General features: G+C 39.3%; 1 protein-coding gene across 17 annotated transcripts in view; it reads right to left on the bottom strand.

Moving 5' to 3' along the window:
• The window catches only part of LOC308623153 (cytidine monophosphate-N-acetylneuraminic acid hydroxylase), a 115,681-nt gene that overhangs the window by 11,532 nt on the left and 87,249 nt on the right, over positions 1-16,900 (bottom strand). For all 17 annotated transcript variants that reach the window (XM_081245175.1, XM_081245176.1, XM_081245169.1 and 14 more), the window contains 6 exons: positions 16,613-16,694; positions 15,702-15,839; positions 13,179-13,314; positions 5,436-5,576; positions 2,058-2,232; positions 362-478 (listed from right to left, as the gene is read on the bottom strand). In XM_081245175.1, coding sequence (XP_081101301.1) covers positions 362-478; positions 2,058-2,232; positions 5,436-5,576; positions 13,179-13,314; positions 15,702-15,839; positions 16,613-16,694 — 789 coding nt within the window. The remainder of the gene's footprint in view (positions 1-361; positions 479-2,057; positions 2,233-5,435; positions 5,577-13,178; positions 13,315-15,701; positions 15,840-16,612; positions 16,695-16,900) is intronic.

The raw sequence follows: 16,900 nt of genomic DNA, 5'->3' as shown, positions 1-16,900 counted from the left end.
TTGTCTGGGGAAGGAGACACCACTGGAGAGAAGGCAAGGAAGGCAGAGATCAGTGCTTGCAGGTCTGATAACAGTGCAGGAGGGTCAGCTGTTTGGAAGGAAGCAGGTAGAAAAGCCAATCTTTGCAAATAACTCAAAAAGAAACAAGTATGGAGTTTAGTTAATAATAATGTTTCAGTATCGGCATGTTAGTTGTGACAAATGTAGCACAGTAAAGTAAGATGTTAACAATACTCTCTGTACTATCCTTGCAACTTTTCTGTAAATCTAAAGGTTATTCCAAACTAAAAAGTTTATTTAGGAAGGAAGGAAAGATGGAAGGAAGGAAGGAAGGAGCACTTCCACTGGTGTTCCTGCTTACTTCCTCATACGGATGTTCCCGGCTTGGTCTTTCTTTTGGAAAGGATAAATCTAGAAAGTCAACCAAATAGTCATATCCTCCAGGAAAAGGGTTGAAGTCCTCATCTGTCTCAATCATCTGTGCAAATGACAACATGGTAAAGGGAAGAAGCACATCAATCTGGTGGTCAAGGTCCTTAAAAAATTTTGGAACGTACAAGACCCAAATGCTCTTAAATGATAGCAATGAAGTGGAGTTAATATAAAAAGAGTCTCTCCTCTCTGCTCTCTTCTATTCCCCCCTCCTCTAGCCCCTCCTTCAATCCCTCTCCCCCTCTCTCTTCTTTCCTGAACTGAATTCTAATCCTACTCTTCTACACTAGCAAAACTGCTTCATATCACTAGCTTCAATCAAATTTACAGAGAAGGATATCATTATCTTAAGCACTATTAGTAATGAGATACCAAATACCACTGTATGTTTGCAGGCTAAAAAATAAATAAAATGTGAAATTTTTCTCACCATCACATAGCAGCTAAACATAAAGAGTGTCATTGAAAATTCCAAATGTTTTCTCTTTTTCATACTAATTGCTCAACTGAAAATATAATGTAGACCAATGTTTCCCAGGTCTTTGGGTTTCAAAGACAATTTTCTAAAAAATATTTGGTAGCTCATGTAGTCATCAACAGTTCATTTTGCTAAGTGGGGACTTAAAAAAAATTCTTACATCTACTATCCTTCTATTTCATTAAAGGAAGACTGCTCTCATGCCTCAAAAATAGAAAGGACCTAATCTTGGAGAAATGACAATTCATCCCAAGAAAAGAGAGTTGACATCTTTGCAACCACACTCACATGCATACTCATACTTGTTTCATTATTGACCATCAAAAACTTCGTCACAGACTGGCTCTGACCCCCAGGTAGGTTTTCAGGACTCACTGATTTTGAGAATGCTAAGTGTTGCCTGGTACCCGGTATTAATGTTCAGGTGTTGAAAGGTAAACTTGAGAACAGCCCTCACCCTGAGGGTAACCAGTCTTTATTTCTAAGGGTATGAGTGCTGTCCATTTCCTGATGCTTTCCTTAAACTTTGCTCCCCATGCACAAATTCAGGCACTATATGTAAGTGGGATAAAATATACATATAAGTATTGCAGGGACTTCCAGCCCATTTCAGGCCTCCTCTTTCTCTTTCACCCCCTGCCTGTTGGTACTTATTTTGTTTTTGGATACCTCCTCAGTTTTGGTGACCAGCTTATAACGTGAACCACTTGGGCTTGTGAGCTCTGTGCGTACATGTTGGGGCTAATTTAAGTTCTAAGCTGACCTCGTGGTTTGTGCAATTCATTCCTTACCACAGCTGCAGATAAGAATTACCTGCTTCTCTGCTGCTACACGACACCACCTCTCCAGTGGAGCCCACTTGCCTGTTCCACAGTTTAAGTACCTGTTTCTACTACAAACACAACACAACAAAACACCCACAAAACAAAAACTAATACATGGTGATGGGAGGAAAAAGTGCTCCCAGAGAGAAACTGAGCTGGACCTCAGAACGTTCCCTACATTTTCAACAAGGGATTGCTTTAGCACATTGTCCAGTCTATTTTCTGTGAAGCAGATGGTAGGGCTTAATAAATGTTTTTTGAGAAACAAATTGGAATACTTCATAATACAAGATAGCAAAGACAAATAATACTTCATAGCATACCCTGACCACCAGGTTATAATCCTTAAATCCAGCCCAAGTGAAGTATTCTTTTATCCAGCGTGAGTGATGAAATATTTCATCTCCTACAGCAGCATTCAAGATTCTCAAATATGGTCCAAAGTCCCAGGAATCCTTGTAAATTTTAGTCTCCTCTGGAGGCTCTATGATGCCTTTGCTTAAAGACACAAACGTGAGAGAACAAGGAAAGAAGAAAGCAACAAATAAGGAAGGCAGAAATTAGCACTTCAATTTCAACAGTCAACCAGACAAGCAGCTTTAAGACTGTTCAGATGATACCAAGGGGTCTCACAGAAGTGCCTCGGGGAACACTGAGGGGTAGCGTTCCACCCCAGCCTAAACCAGAACAGCTCCTGTTAATTGTTTAGTGTGATGGCTCTCCAAGTCAGAATACATTTAAAGATAAAAGTCCGTGTTGGGGAAACAAAAATTGGAAAACCACTGATGCGGACCCTTTCGGCTCAAGTAACTAAATTATGGAAATGTTGAATATAAGTGGCCACATTGATTTTGTGGAAGTCTGCTCACTCCTGCCCTGCCCCCCACCTCCACTAGAATATAAGTTTGATGAGAGTAGCAACCATGACTGGCACATAGAAGGGGCCCCATAAATATCTGTTGAACATAGAAGTGACTTTAGCCTATCTTTGAGATATACGTAGAATTTTGTGTCTCTAATATATGGTCCTCTCACTATACTAATCAAACCGCAGCTCTCAGACAGATGGGCAATTCTGTATGTAAACCCAGTCAGCAATATGGACGAGAGAGTTCTCTGACATTCCTAGAGCTGTCCATCTGGTGTGAAGATGGATCATTGCATGGAACATGGAATATTGAATCCTGGCAATAGAATAGGATGTGATCTGGATAAGGGAAAGATGAGGAGGGAAATGGGCACCTGGCCAGTAGCGATTTGGTAACTATGTCCCACTTATCAAAACAACACTTTTAGTCCATTATTTGCCCAAAGCTACAGAGGCACTGGTTTCGATAATAAATTACTTATCAAAACCTAAAGTTCCTAACTTCTAAATGAATGTCAAGGCTGCTTCTCCAACTCCTCCCCCCATCTCAGTCTACAGCCTCACTAATCTCTTCCTGGATAAAGCCTCAGTCTTCCAGCTGGCCTCCCTGACTCCAGTTCTTCCCCCTGTGGCCTCTTCCCCAGGACATGGTCTTCCAAAAAGTAAAACAGTTTTTCTAAAACACAACGCAGTAATGTTCCTTCTTCGCTTTATAACTTTCTCAAGCTCGCCTTACTCACAGGCTAGTTCCTTGGACTGTCTCACAAGTCCTTTCCGACCCTGGCCCGACAGGGCATTCCCCTCTCATCCTTTTCCTCCACCTTCACTTACCAACCCTACAGTCAGGTGGATGGTTGGATTCATGAGGCAAGGACCTCTTCACAGCTCTTTCCTTGTACCTAGTATGATGCCAGGTATACAGAAGGATCTCAATAAATCATCTCCAAATGAATGGCATAGGTCTATTCACTTAAAGGATCTGCACTCACCAAATTCATGACACTAGTTACACCTCCCTTCTCCAGCACGTGTCAGTCCCTCTGAGCGGAATCTCCATCCGTCTCTCTTAATTATAACCTACCTCCTGATCTCTAAGACATAGCTCAAACGCCTAAGACTTCAGATTGAGCTTCCCTTGACCACATGTCCTGTTCTCTCCTGGCCCCTCTTCCTCTCACAAGGCAGAGTTAAGCACTTAGCCTCCCTGTATCCTTACACTCTGTATTACTACTGAGAATCCAACAATATCGACTCTCTTGTTACCCAGAATGCTTTGGTGTGACACAATGATACAAATGCAGATTCCCAGGCTCTGCCTCAGATCTACTGAATCAGAATCTCAGGGGGTCGAGCCCAGGGAGCTGCATTTATCCAAGTGCTTCAAGTTATTCTGATGTTCATTCAAGTTTGAGGATTATTACCATAGGATAACATCTGGGGAACTGGAGAGAGATGATGGAGAATTCTGCCAGTGCCAAATGCCAGACTCTTGAATGTCCTGCTAAAACCTGAAATAATTAAAAACTTCGCTCACCCTTGATCTGGAGAATACAAACTGCTTTTATCCTAGAGGTACTGGGGAGATCCTAAGGAATTTTAAGCAGGGAAAGGAACAGGAAGAGTTTTGCATTTAAAAAAGGTTTCTTCGGCAACAATGCAGAGTGGAGGCTTTCCTTGCTTATGATCCCAGGAAGAATTATATTTTACTTGAGGACCCTGGAGGTCCACATACCAAGCGTACCTGTGAAACAAAGTCTCCTGAAATAATACTACTCCTTGTTATATGTACTCGGGCAATGTACTCAGGTCTATTCTGTTTTATTCTATTTCGTTTTTTTAAATGCTGATCGTGATCAACGCCATTGATTTTACAACCCACCAGTGGACTGTGGCCAGCAGATTGAAAAAGGCTGGCATGGAGGATAGATCAGAGGAGAGCAGGGTGGAGGCACAGAGCCAAGTCGAGGGCCGCTGCTTGAATCTAGGTGAAAAAAAATTGTGGGAGGGCGAATTAAGGTCACGACGGAAGAGGCTGGAGACGAGTGGTGGATTTGTGAGAGATTTATGAAGAATTGACCAGATTTGGTAACTAGTTGGATATGGGAAGTTAGCAGAAGGGCATAATCAGCTGGCTGCACCATTCACACCAACTTTGCAAAGGTAAGGCCAGGAGAGGGGTGTGCTGTTGGCAACTGTGTGCCCAGCTCTCCAACACGTTCAGTCCATTTCTAAATAAGGGTGAGGAACTAACATTTCCATTTGGCTCAAGACAAGTATGTGTAAAAATATAGGTCTGTGACATCAATAGTAACTTCTCCTGAATTGCACTCCCAGTGCACTGTTACTTGTTCAAAGGTACTGTCTGTGGAATTGGCAGTTGGGTAATGTTTATACTGATATGAAAACTAATTCTCAAGCTTATTGCTTTTTACTTCAGAGAACTTATTTTTGAGCTGCATCAATTGTCCTTCATAGAAAAAACTTCCTCACTCTTTGTTTTCAAGTAAGGCTCTGAGACGAGGAAAACATCTGAGTAATTATTACGTAGGATGAGAAAATTATTATATAGGACTGAGAAAAAACTCAACCTTTTTTCCCCTAGATTTGAAAGATACTTATTTAATAGTTTATTTTCTTTAAACAGTAAGACTTCCATTTTAAAAAGTGATGTGTGGATCTTAATGCATGACAAGCTCAGGATGCTACTCAATAAAAACTTAATATTCTGACAAATAGGGACCTACCAAGAGACCACAGGTATGTACTTTATTTTCTCATAATATTGAAAAAAATCCCTGAATCATTTTTTTCTCTATAAGTATTTAAGCCAAACCTGTCTGTTGGATCCTTTAGCATCCTACCCAGATCAAGAGTGGCTCCAGGTCGTGGGGTCCATGTTAACACATCAGAATTTTTCTTGATAAGGTTGTTGAGTTCATTTGGGTCATTTTTGATGTTTGTTTCCTTAATATACCTGAGAAATAAGAAAATTCCCATGTAAGAAAGTTTATTCTCAGATGAAATTTTGATTAGAACAATGACAGAATTTTTATTTGTTTGTTTCCTCTGCATTCCTATTTCCCAATCCCCCTGCACTTATCCCAGGAAAAATAAAGACTACATTTGGGCTAATGTCCCTAATTAGGGAACAGCTATTATTTATACTTTGTTTTTTAGTATAATCACATAGTGATTGGAATTGAAGTTAGATGTAGCAAGACTACTATAAAGAGGTAGGAATAGCACAATATTGTATTTAATTTTTTTCCAGTTTTTTTAAATTGAAGTATAGTTATTTACAGTAGTGTGTTAGTTTCAGTTTATAGCATAGTGATTCATTTTCTTATATTTAATATCAATGAAATATATAGATGATTAAATATTACTTGGCAGGTATATACTAAGCGTTTAACATGAACTAACTGATTTTATCTTCACAACCCACTGAGGTACCTGCCATTATTACTCTTGTTTTATAGAGAAAGAGACTAAGGATCAGAGGGGTCAGGTGACTTGCCCCAGGTCGGCAGTGTCCACCCAGCTCTCCACCGCCAAAACAGGGCTTATCCTTCCCAGGAGGCCACAAGCAGGAGCCTTTCCCCAACTTTGGGAGTAAAGTCTGATAAGTCTTTCCAACCCCTTCCATCATGTGAGGTTATATGTAAAACGACAGGCGTCTCTGAACCAGGAAGTGGGCCCTCACTAGATACCAAATCTGCCAGCGCCTTGATCTTGGACTTTCCAGTCTCCAGAAGTTTGAGAAATAAATTTCTATTGTTTATAAACCCCCTCCCCCCAAAAAGGCTTTCCATTCAAAACCATTAAAATCCACCTGCTACAAAAGAGCACACACATCCTCAGTCATAGTCCATCCTGAGATCTAGTCTCTAATTGTGCTATTGATCAGTGCTGGGTATCTCCCAAATTTAATTCCAAGGCACAGTCTTTCTGGAAAAGCTGTAAATCATCAATTTTATAATGTCATACGGGAAGGTAATTGTGGTGATGCTGGAGCAGAAAAAGAGAGATCCAGGATTTGTCACTGTGTTTCACCAGACATGGGTTACATAGACAGACATTTCTGTTAAAGGGAATTGTACTTTCTTGAGCTACAACTGGGTTACCTAGACTGGATAGATATTTTCAGTCAGATAGACAAACACAAAACATATGTAAGCATTTGTATTTCTATAGCACCAAGGTGACTTACATTATTTATGATCTTGCAGACATGAGTAAAGATAGCTCTCCAGCCAAAGATGTCGAACTTGTCCCTTCCTACACACGTGAATGTCCTCCCACTGGCGCAGTCCTCAATTTGGAGCAGTGTCACCTCTTTGTCTCATCATCTTACTACCTCTAGTCTCAGAATGGTTCACCAACTGATCTCCCTGCCTCTGATCCGGGTGCTATCAGATTACTCTTCCTAAAACGTAACGTGTGGCGTTCACAAAAGTCTTTAACTTCTTGATGCTTCTTTGTCTGCCTCTCTAAAATAATAATCAAATTAATACCCAGACGCTGCCCTCTGAGGGGTATTGTGCGTACAGAGGGTAACATCGGCCAACTACTAATACACAGAAGTGTGACTTACAACTGCTTTATACGGCAGCATCACACTAAGTGGTCAAGTGTCCTTAAGTAAGAAACCATCATATACAGTTCGTCTCCAAGTTCTTGCAATTCAACCTCCTTTATATTTCTAGAACCTGAATTCTCAATCCCCACTGTCATTCATCAGTCCTTCCGAGATTACTGTAATGATTTTCAAACTGTACTCCAGGATCGACATTCCTGTCTCCCTTCCCACCATGCAGACGTACAACCTAGCCTCTCCAGTGCACATCTGATCATGTGTCTGTTCCTTGTTAGACTCCTTTACCAGGTTCCTCATTCTTAAGGACGAAATCCAAGCCATGTGGAGTGGCACACAGCGGTGTTCACTGTCTGGTTCCCACTGCCCCCTCCCAAAAATACACCCGCCTCAGTCCCCTACACTGAACTGCAAACTCTCATCTCAGCATCTTTCCATCTTTGCTGGTGGGTGTCTACTCATACTTCCAAACTTTGCTTCATAGTCTCATCCAGCAGTCATTTTCCGACTCCCCTCTGTATCCCATTGCCTCCAGAACGTACATGTACCATAACATTTATCATTCTGTATTACTATTGCTTTTCTCTTCCAACTCTGAAGACAGTCATTTCATCTCTAGTTCTCCAGCACCTAGCACATGCTGCTCAATAAATGAATGAATGAATGATGAACAGCATTGATCGAAATAAATTCTATTTTAACTTTAGGCCAACCTTTCTGGAAATATTGGGAAGATGAGAGACAGCTAAGTAATATCAACAAGAAGGTAATAAAGAAGGAAACATATCAGCAAAAGGACACATTAAGCGACTAGACACATACAGATATGTCATCAGAGGACAAAGAACTTCACAGTGGAAACAGTCAGGTTTTAATGATGAGTCACATGAAGCCCAGAGAAGTCAAAAAACTTGGTCCTAGTAAGTGGTATTAGGAAAGACCCTAAATTCCATGTACACTATTTCCCCTACTGTACTCTGCTGCCTAAATGGATGAGAAATCATGGCCAGTACTTACAGGATTTTGTCACAAAAACTTAGCTCAAGGACTGGTTTCTTTACTATCCAACAAATTTACAGGTAAGTGTACTCTCAGAGTAGAAAGACATATGCATTCCGTCTGCATGTGGGCAGTCCCTGACCTTTGTTCACAAAATGCTCCAGGTACTGATCGTAAAGTGATCAGCAATGAAGCAGATGGTACTGGTACTTGCTCATAAAAACACTATCAATGTTAGGGGCTGAGTCACTTCGTGATCAAACAGATGCTCTATACAATTGACAGACTCTTATAAAAGCAAAATTAAAACATCTAAAAGACTTTAACATTTAAAATAATAAAACTATGCTTCAAATACTACCAAATGGATCAATTGTATATTTTGGTTTTTTCAAGGGGTTGTGTATTATATCAGATGTGCATATATATTTGTTGTATCACAAATATGACCTAAATATGTAGCTTTAATTAACATGACTGAGGTGTTAAGAATAACTGTTAGCTTTTTTGTTGTTGCTGTTGTTTATTTTTAAGATTTACTTAGATCCAATTTTTGGATTTCTTTTGGTGAACAGCTCTATGAATTTTAACACATGTATAGATTTGTGCTACTACTAAAATCAGGATACAGAGCCCTTCTCTCTGCTCTATATTCTGTTCTCTCAAAACTCCCCCATGTTGGCCCTTTTTAGTCAAACCCTCCCTTCCCCTCAGCCTAACCTCTGGCAACCACTGACTTTTTTCTCCATCCCAATAGTTTTGCCTTTCTCAGAATGTCATATAAGTGGAATCACAATATATAATCTTTTGAGACTGACTTCTTTCACTTAGCACGATACCTTTGAGATTCAACCAGGTTGTGTGTATATCAATAGTCATTTATTTTCTATTGTATTCCATGGTGTGGATATACCACGGTTTGTTTATCCATTCACCTGTTGAAGGACATTTGAGTTGATTTGGTAATTATGACTAGAACTACTATTAATATTTGTGTATAGTTTTGTGTGAATAAAAGTTTAGTTTCTCTAGGGTAAATACCCATGAATGGAATTTCTGGGTCGTATGATAAATGCATATTTAAAGCAACAGCCATACTGCTTTCCAGATAGCTGTATCATTTTGAATTCTCAACAGCAATGTCCGAGAGGTCCTATTGCTCTGTATCTTTGCCAAAACTGGATAGTGTTAATCTTTCAAAATTTTATTAACTTTAATTCTTATTTCATTGTGGTTTTAATCTGCATTCTCTAATGACTAGTGATATGGGCACGTCATTTCTTATGCTCATTTGCATCGATATATCTTCTTTGGTGGAGTATCTGTTCAAAATGTTTTGCCCATTTATTATTGAGTTCTCTGTTTCCTTACACTGATTTTTGAAAGCTCATTATATATTCTAGATACAAATTGTTAATCAGATATATGATTTGCAAACTTTTTCTCATGGTCTGTAGTTTATCATTTCATTCTCTTAGCAGTGTCTTTCGCAGAGCAAAAATTTTAATTTTGATAAAGCCCAATTTATTAAAATTTTCACTTATGGATTGTGCTTTTGGTGTCCTATCTAAGAAGTCTTTGCTTAACCCAAGGTCATGAAGATTTTCTCCTATATTTTCCTCTAAAAATTTCATAGTTTTACATTTACATTTCGATCTATGACCCATTTTGACTTATTTTTTGGTATACAGTGCAGGGTCTACTATATTGAGGTTCATTTTTTGCATATGAATGTCCAATTAATTGCTCATCATTCAATAACATTTATTGAAAAGACTGTCTTTTCTCCACTGAATTGTTTTTGTACCTTTGTCAAAAATCAAATGGCTATATTTGGGTGGCTCTGTTTTTGGACTCTATTCCATTAATTTATGTGTTTATCCCTTCATCAATATCATGCTGTCCTGATTACTGGAGCTTTCTAGCAAGTCTTACAATTGGGTAGTGTGGTCCCTCCACAAATTCCCCTCTAGTGTCATTTCCCTTTTATCTAAATAACTTTCTTTAGCATTTCTTTTAAAGTAGGTCTTCTTATAATGAATTGCCTTAGTTTTTCTTCATCTGGGAATGTTTCTATTTTACCCTCATTCCTGAAGGATATTTTCACTGGATATAGTCTATGTTGACCATTCTTTTCTTTAAGCAATTTAAAAATAGTATCTTACTACCTTCTAGTCTCCATGGTTTATGACTAGAAATCCAGTTACTTGAATTTTTCCATATGTACAATGCATTCTTTTCTCTGCTTGTATTTCTGTTTTTCCACAGATACAGACCATCTCTCTTCCTCTCTAATACACCTGAGTCTGGGGTACAATTCCATTTTTAACCTGTCAGGCAGAGAACCCTTTGTGGGTCCAAGGTGAAAAATTATTTCCTTCTCACATTTTAGGTAATAGATTAAGTCACTTCATATGTCCATTTTCTTGCCTGGTTCCTCTTCTCTAGTTAAACCTTGGACCGTAAGATCGTCCCAAAGGATGCTTAACTTATCTGCATTCAGACTACATGCTTTGACATGGAGCATTTAATATGAAGCCAATTTAGGAAATTCTCTGAGTTTTTAAAAAAATTCAAGTTCAATAATACTTCCTCACTGGCTGACTTTAATACTCTCCACAGTGTCATGTGGCAAATATTGCTATCGGTTTTGTACTTTTTACTTGAGTGACCCATAACTAAGAACATGAAAGTGATAGAACAACCCACTGTTTTCACCTTTTCAACAGACTCTCCTGGATTTATCTTAGACATGCTTTCTCTTTGTATCTTTTAACAGATGCTCACCACTGTCCAAAGCAGTGTGGTATGCAAAATACCACCCAGTCTAATGCCTTAGTTCTTGGGTATTTCCACGTAGTGTGATGTGAGAGCGGGAAATGGCAGCAGAATCTCTTCTCTCCTCCTTTTTCCATTGCTCTAAAGACAGACTGATGTTCAGCCAGAAGGCATAACAGTTGCTAAAATACTGAAATAGTTCTATGCCAGTTGGTTCAAAGCTGCTTCCCTGAGTGCCCTCTTTGCTGTCCCAGGCACCTGACCCTCCCCTGGGGCCTCCTAGCTCTCTCTCCATTCAGTCAACTAAAGGATTAAAGTTTGAGAGAGCAGAGCCTCCAGGACCTGTTATCCAGCACTACCTGTTATCTGTTCTGATTGCTTGGTGTCTATGCCATACTGGTTCTTAACTACACTGAATCTTCGTGCATTTAAGTGAAACCTTTGTGCCATGTCTACATTGGTAGGCACTGAGAAGTTTATTTTTGTTTCATTAACTGATTGTCATTTTGCTCTAGGTCAAGATTGAGTGTGAGACACACCTATTCACTGATAACTAGTATTTTCTTTAGAAAACTGAAGGGTTTGGGGGGAATTGAAGGGAAGTTTTCCAGGGCCATCAGCTTCTAGTAATATTGGAGTAGCTCATTCCCCTGGTTCTGTATCATTGTCACTTGACACAGACAACCCTCCCCTGGTTCACTAAGTCCTTCATTTGCTGCCTACCGCCATTCATTCCACTGTACCTACTCCATCTTCCATCCTTCATAGTTAAGTGAGCATAAACATTCTAAGTCAGGAATATTTTACTTGAAATAATCCAAAAAAGCAACATCAATGAATCAGACATATAAAGTAATGAAAGGAGGTATCACTACCACTATTTGCAGATGATTTAAAGAGAATCAGCTGAAAACTATTCCGAACAATTGAAACAACTACTACTTAGGAAATATAATTATAGAAAAGACTGCATTTGCAATAGCAACCAAAAGAAAAAGTGAAAATATCTAGGAATAAACATAACCAGAAGTGTGTGAGTCTTATATAAAGAAAACTTTAACATGCCGCTGAATGACACAAAAGAAAACCTATACAAATGAAAAGACATGCCTTGTTTTTGGACTAAATAACAAAATGATATCATTTATACTAAACCAATTTATACAGTTAATGTGATCGCAATATAAATAATAAGTGTTCTCATAGTTCGGCCCTAGCAGGTCTACCCAAAACCTCAAAAGGACACTAACAATCTTGCAAATGTTTAGTTTGGCTTTAGTAATTCATAGGAAATTTTGGATCACAGGGTCCATGTTTTGAGAGAAAAGGAAAAGCACTTCCCCAGCTCAGGCACCTGACAGCAGTAAAGTCCCAAGAAGGACAAATCCAACCTAAAAACAGTGGTTAAGCTGAACTAAAAAAAGTGTTCCTTAAATTTGAAGTTTCTCCTGTTTGAGAAACATTTTATCAAAAGTTAACTGCTAAATCTTTAAGGATGACTTGGTATCAAAGTGACCAAGAAAGAACCCTAAGTGTGAATATTCACATTTGTGAAATCTTGCGCAATACCCAGTATTAAGACTGTCATTCATTTGACCATTAAAATGAAAATTCAACATTTAAACATTCTCAAAGAAAACTCATTGACCTCCAAAACTACACTTGAAAAACAAGATCTAGAAGTTATGTTGCTGCAAGAGAAGTCCTTTTAGATACTCAAAAATGAGAAAATAACTTGATAACGATACAGTCTCTATTCTGAGAGGTAGTGTGGTATAGAGAAAATAGCTTTAGAGCTAAGCATACCAGGATTCATTTCTCACCTCCAGTGTTTCCAGCGGGGTGACTTCAAGCAAGTCCCTTAGCCTCTCTGAGTTTCAGATTCCCTAACTTAAACAGGTATAATAACACTTACCTTACAGTGTCATTGGAAGACTAAATGATTAAAAGCCCCAGTTCAATCCCTAGTGTATACTGAATACATAACCGTTGTCTTCAATCTTTCCAGGATCCTTTTGGACAAAATCTATCTGAATTAACTCTAGCTGTCAAGCATGGCTCTCTGTTCCCAGGCAGCTTGTTAAATAAGCTCCAGACTCCTACTAATTACTTTTTCTCGTTTCATGTTGTATTCACAGCTAAATCATTCATCCCAGCATACATTAACTCATGTGTAAATATGTTATGCAAAATATACAGCCATACTTGTCTGATGGGTGAGATTCCACAAAATACCCAGCAAAAGGGCAATAAATTCGGGGTTGTAGGTCCTTCACCAGCCGAGCCTTGTAGTTCAGGAGTTTCTTCCTTTCTGTTTTAATGAATTGGGCTTTCCATTCCTCTGGAATAAGAGGGTTTGGATTAGAATTTCCTCTGTTCAGAAATCACAGAAAAACAAGAGTTCTAGTAGATTAGAAGGCTTTCAGGAGATAAAAATTGACAGCTGACTAATGAAGACATAGAGCAAAGCTCCTTGTCATTAGTGGCTTTATTTTGCAAATTTCAGTTGGTTACTAGGAAAATGTTTCCAAACCAGCCAGAGACACTGAATCCTCTCCTTGTTAATGGCAATTCATTTGGACCCTAGCTGAATAAACAGGGTGGCATGTGTAGTTGTATCTTGCATGCATGCACATTTTAAGGGCACTATAATTCTTGTAATGCTTAACTCTCTACTAACATGGAAATGGCTTTGCTATTTGCATGGATTATAAAAGCAAAGCATGTTCATTACACCCAGGCGATGCACAGTGGCCAAGGGCATGGATGTTGGAGTCAGTTAAGACTTAGGATCAAAATGCAGCTCCACCACTTAAATTCTTTAAGTCTGTTTTCTCCTCTGTAAAATAGAATCATGTTGCCTACCTCACAGGTTGTTCATTTGTTCGTTTGCTCATTCATTCGATTGATATTTATTGAGCACCTACTATGTGCCAGATGTAGTTCTAGGCACTGAGAATACAATGGTGAACAAGATAAAGCAGGTCCCTGCTCTTATGGAGCATTCATTCTAGTGAAAGAAGCAAATAAGGAATAAGGAAATAAGTTCATTTCAAAGAGTGATGAGCTAGGAAGACAATAAAACAGGGCCATGGGATGGAGAGTGGCTGGGGTGATGAGGTGTGGGGTGGAGGGGCATATTAGGGCAGTTAGTGAAGATGACATTGGAATCATAGAACACAGACAGAGACATAGAAGTTGCCGACCATGTGGAGCTCAAAAGCAGTAGCACTCCAGGCAGCGGAAACAGCACATACAAAGGTCCAGGGCACAGATGGACTTGGTGTATTGGGTCTGAGGAACAAAAAGTGGGCCAGTATGGGCTGACACTTGTCAAGCAACGGGGATACAGGCACTGAAGGAAGTTGAAATTAGGCAGGGCCCAGAGCATGTGGGGTACCATGTCAGGGAACTGCTCCTACTGTTAATGCTATGAAAATCTGATAAACACAGACAAGGATACAGAAAAAAATAAGTTATCCATAAGGTAGACATAACCACTATTAACATTTTGGTATATTTTAGACCTTTTTAAATGTATGTGCATGTGCGTGCACACACACACACACACACACACACACTCACATAAGAATGGAGTTACGCTAGCTACCCTTTAGTAGGTGTACGTCACCTCCCCTGTCACACTGTTAACTCCGTACAGACAGCACCTCCCCTCTCTCTCTCACTGGTGACTCATTCTGGGAGGCAATGACCACAGACTCAGAGAAGAAAGGAAGGAACTGGACAGGCTTTCCTCATACTGCAAGTAGGGCATTTCTGCCACATTGCTAAACAGAGATTGCTTACAGAAAATATTAATTTATTAAGTGGACATATATTGAGAACTTACAATGCTAGCAATGCTTACATACTGAGCAAAAGTAGGAACAAAATATACCACTTACACACCCTCCCCCATCCCAACCCTAGCACCACCCTTAGACCCAGAGCATAAGAGCTTCTGCCTTGGACCCCACATTTTTTTCAAGCTTTGAGATATAACTGATATATAAGTTTAAGGTATACACCAGGATGGGTTCATTACAGGCATGTATGGCTACATGATTACCACGATAAGGCTAGTTAACCTCTATCACCTCACATATTACCATTTTGTGTGTGTGGTGAGAACATGTAAGATCTACCCGCTTAGCAACTTTTAAGTATATAGCACGGTGTTGTTTATTATAGTCATCATGCTATACGTTACATCCCCAGAACTTACTCATCTTATAACTAGAAGTTTGTACTCTTTGACCACTATTTCCCCAGCCCCTAGAAACCCCATACTTTAGAGGGGCTTCCTTTGCCTCATCCCTCCCCTGTATGGGCATTCCACAAGTCCAAGGGGATGTGCCCACCTCGAGTTGCCCACACCCTATTCTGAACCACATACCAAGAGCATTTAAGCCTGGATTACCAATGTCAGGCTCTTCCTATTCTGCTCTACAGTCTACATCAGGAATCAAATTGATCCAAATGATTCTTTTTCTTGACTTTTCCTGAGATGCTCCCTAATCTCCTCAGTGTTTCCTTCATGCTCCATCAGCAAATTCTGAGCTGGAAACTTTAGCTTGTATATCTGTGATTTGCAAGTCTGGTTTCCCAATAAGATTGTAAGCTTCTTGTGGGGAAGGATCATGTCTTAATTATCTTTGTATTGATTCGCACAGCATTTAGCAAAGTGCCATGCCTGCTCCTTGGCATCACTTTGATATAAAGTATTACCAGTAAATTTTCCACCACTGAAAGTCATCGGAAAGCCTGATGCCCCTCCGGCAAAATCACTCATCATTAGATCAACCTTCATAGGCAGCCTTCCCCCATTGGGTCTGGTGCAATCCACTGTATTGAGTATTTTGTGACCTGTGGGAAAATAAAGTGGCATCAATACTCAAGGTGAAATCTTGAAAACCACAGTCTGAAAGTCCAGGTCGACAAAGTCTTCCATGTAAGTCTGTATAATCTGACTCATTCAATTATAGAAGAGTTGCTTATGTCCAAGGAAAAGAGAGAGTAAGATTTCAAAATCTAAACTCTTCAATAGCACATTTTGAACTTTCAAGTGAATAAACTCATCCTGTCTGATTGGTGGGTTCTGGGTGAGGAGCGCTAGCTTGATTCCACTCCGGATTGTAGAATAGACTACTTTCCTGGGCCGGCTATCTTCAGATGTTGAGCCCGAAGGATGCAGGGGAAAGAGTAACCAAATCAACACAAACCTCTCAACCCCTTGGAAATTCTATTCAATGATTGTTGACATAAAGCCATCTTCTCACATGAAAGGCAGAAGTGTATGATTATGTTACATCATAATATTTCAAGATGAAAGTAAAACACTTATTCAATAAAGGCAGTTTTGAATAAGTTACTATAGGTGAAATATAGAATATCTGTTGCCTTATGAAAAAAAATCTTTGCACCTGTCACCACATCGAGCACGTTACTGCTAATTTGTTCTCTGTAAGATTATCTGAATGAGAGCCCCTTTTCCTAAGACAGGGATAGACTATATTATAGTCTATGGAAAATGAAGTTGGAAGAAGAAGATGAACATAGGATGAAATTTTGGATAGCTCTTATTATCCTTCTTACCAAGAATATTTTTCACTTTTCACTGTTAATGAGAATAAGAATACCTTTGTATTCCACGATAATGCAAGTGTCCATCTCAGGATGAACGCCATCCATCAAGATCATGAATCGAAGATTTTTGTCTACCTGGAATTTTAACAATTAAACCAACAACTGTTTATGTCAGTTTGGCTTTTAATTCAATATTAGAAGAAATTGTCACCTCTTCTGGAAAGAAATCCCTTTTATTCAGAACTGGATTTATTATCCAGTAGAATCATACCATTGATAAATGGAGAGAAAAGCCCCCTTTTATTTTAGCTCAAACATAGATTTACACAGTGCTAGGTATT

This window comes from Mesoplodon bidens (assembly GCF_964165515.1).
Source record: "Mesoplodon bidens genome assembly, chromosome: 10".
NCBI lineage: Eukaryota > Metazoa > Chordata > Mammalia > Artiodactyla > Ziphiidae > Mesoplodon > Mesoplodon bidens.
This window is presented reverse-complemented; position numbering and strand designations above follow the sequence as displayed.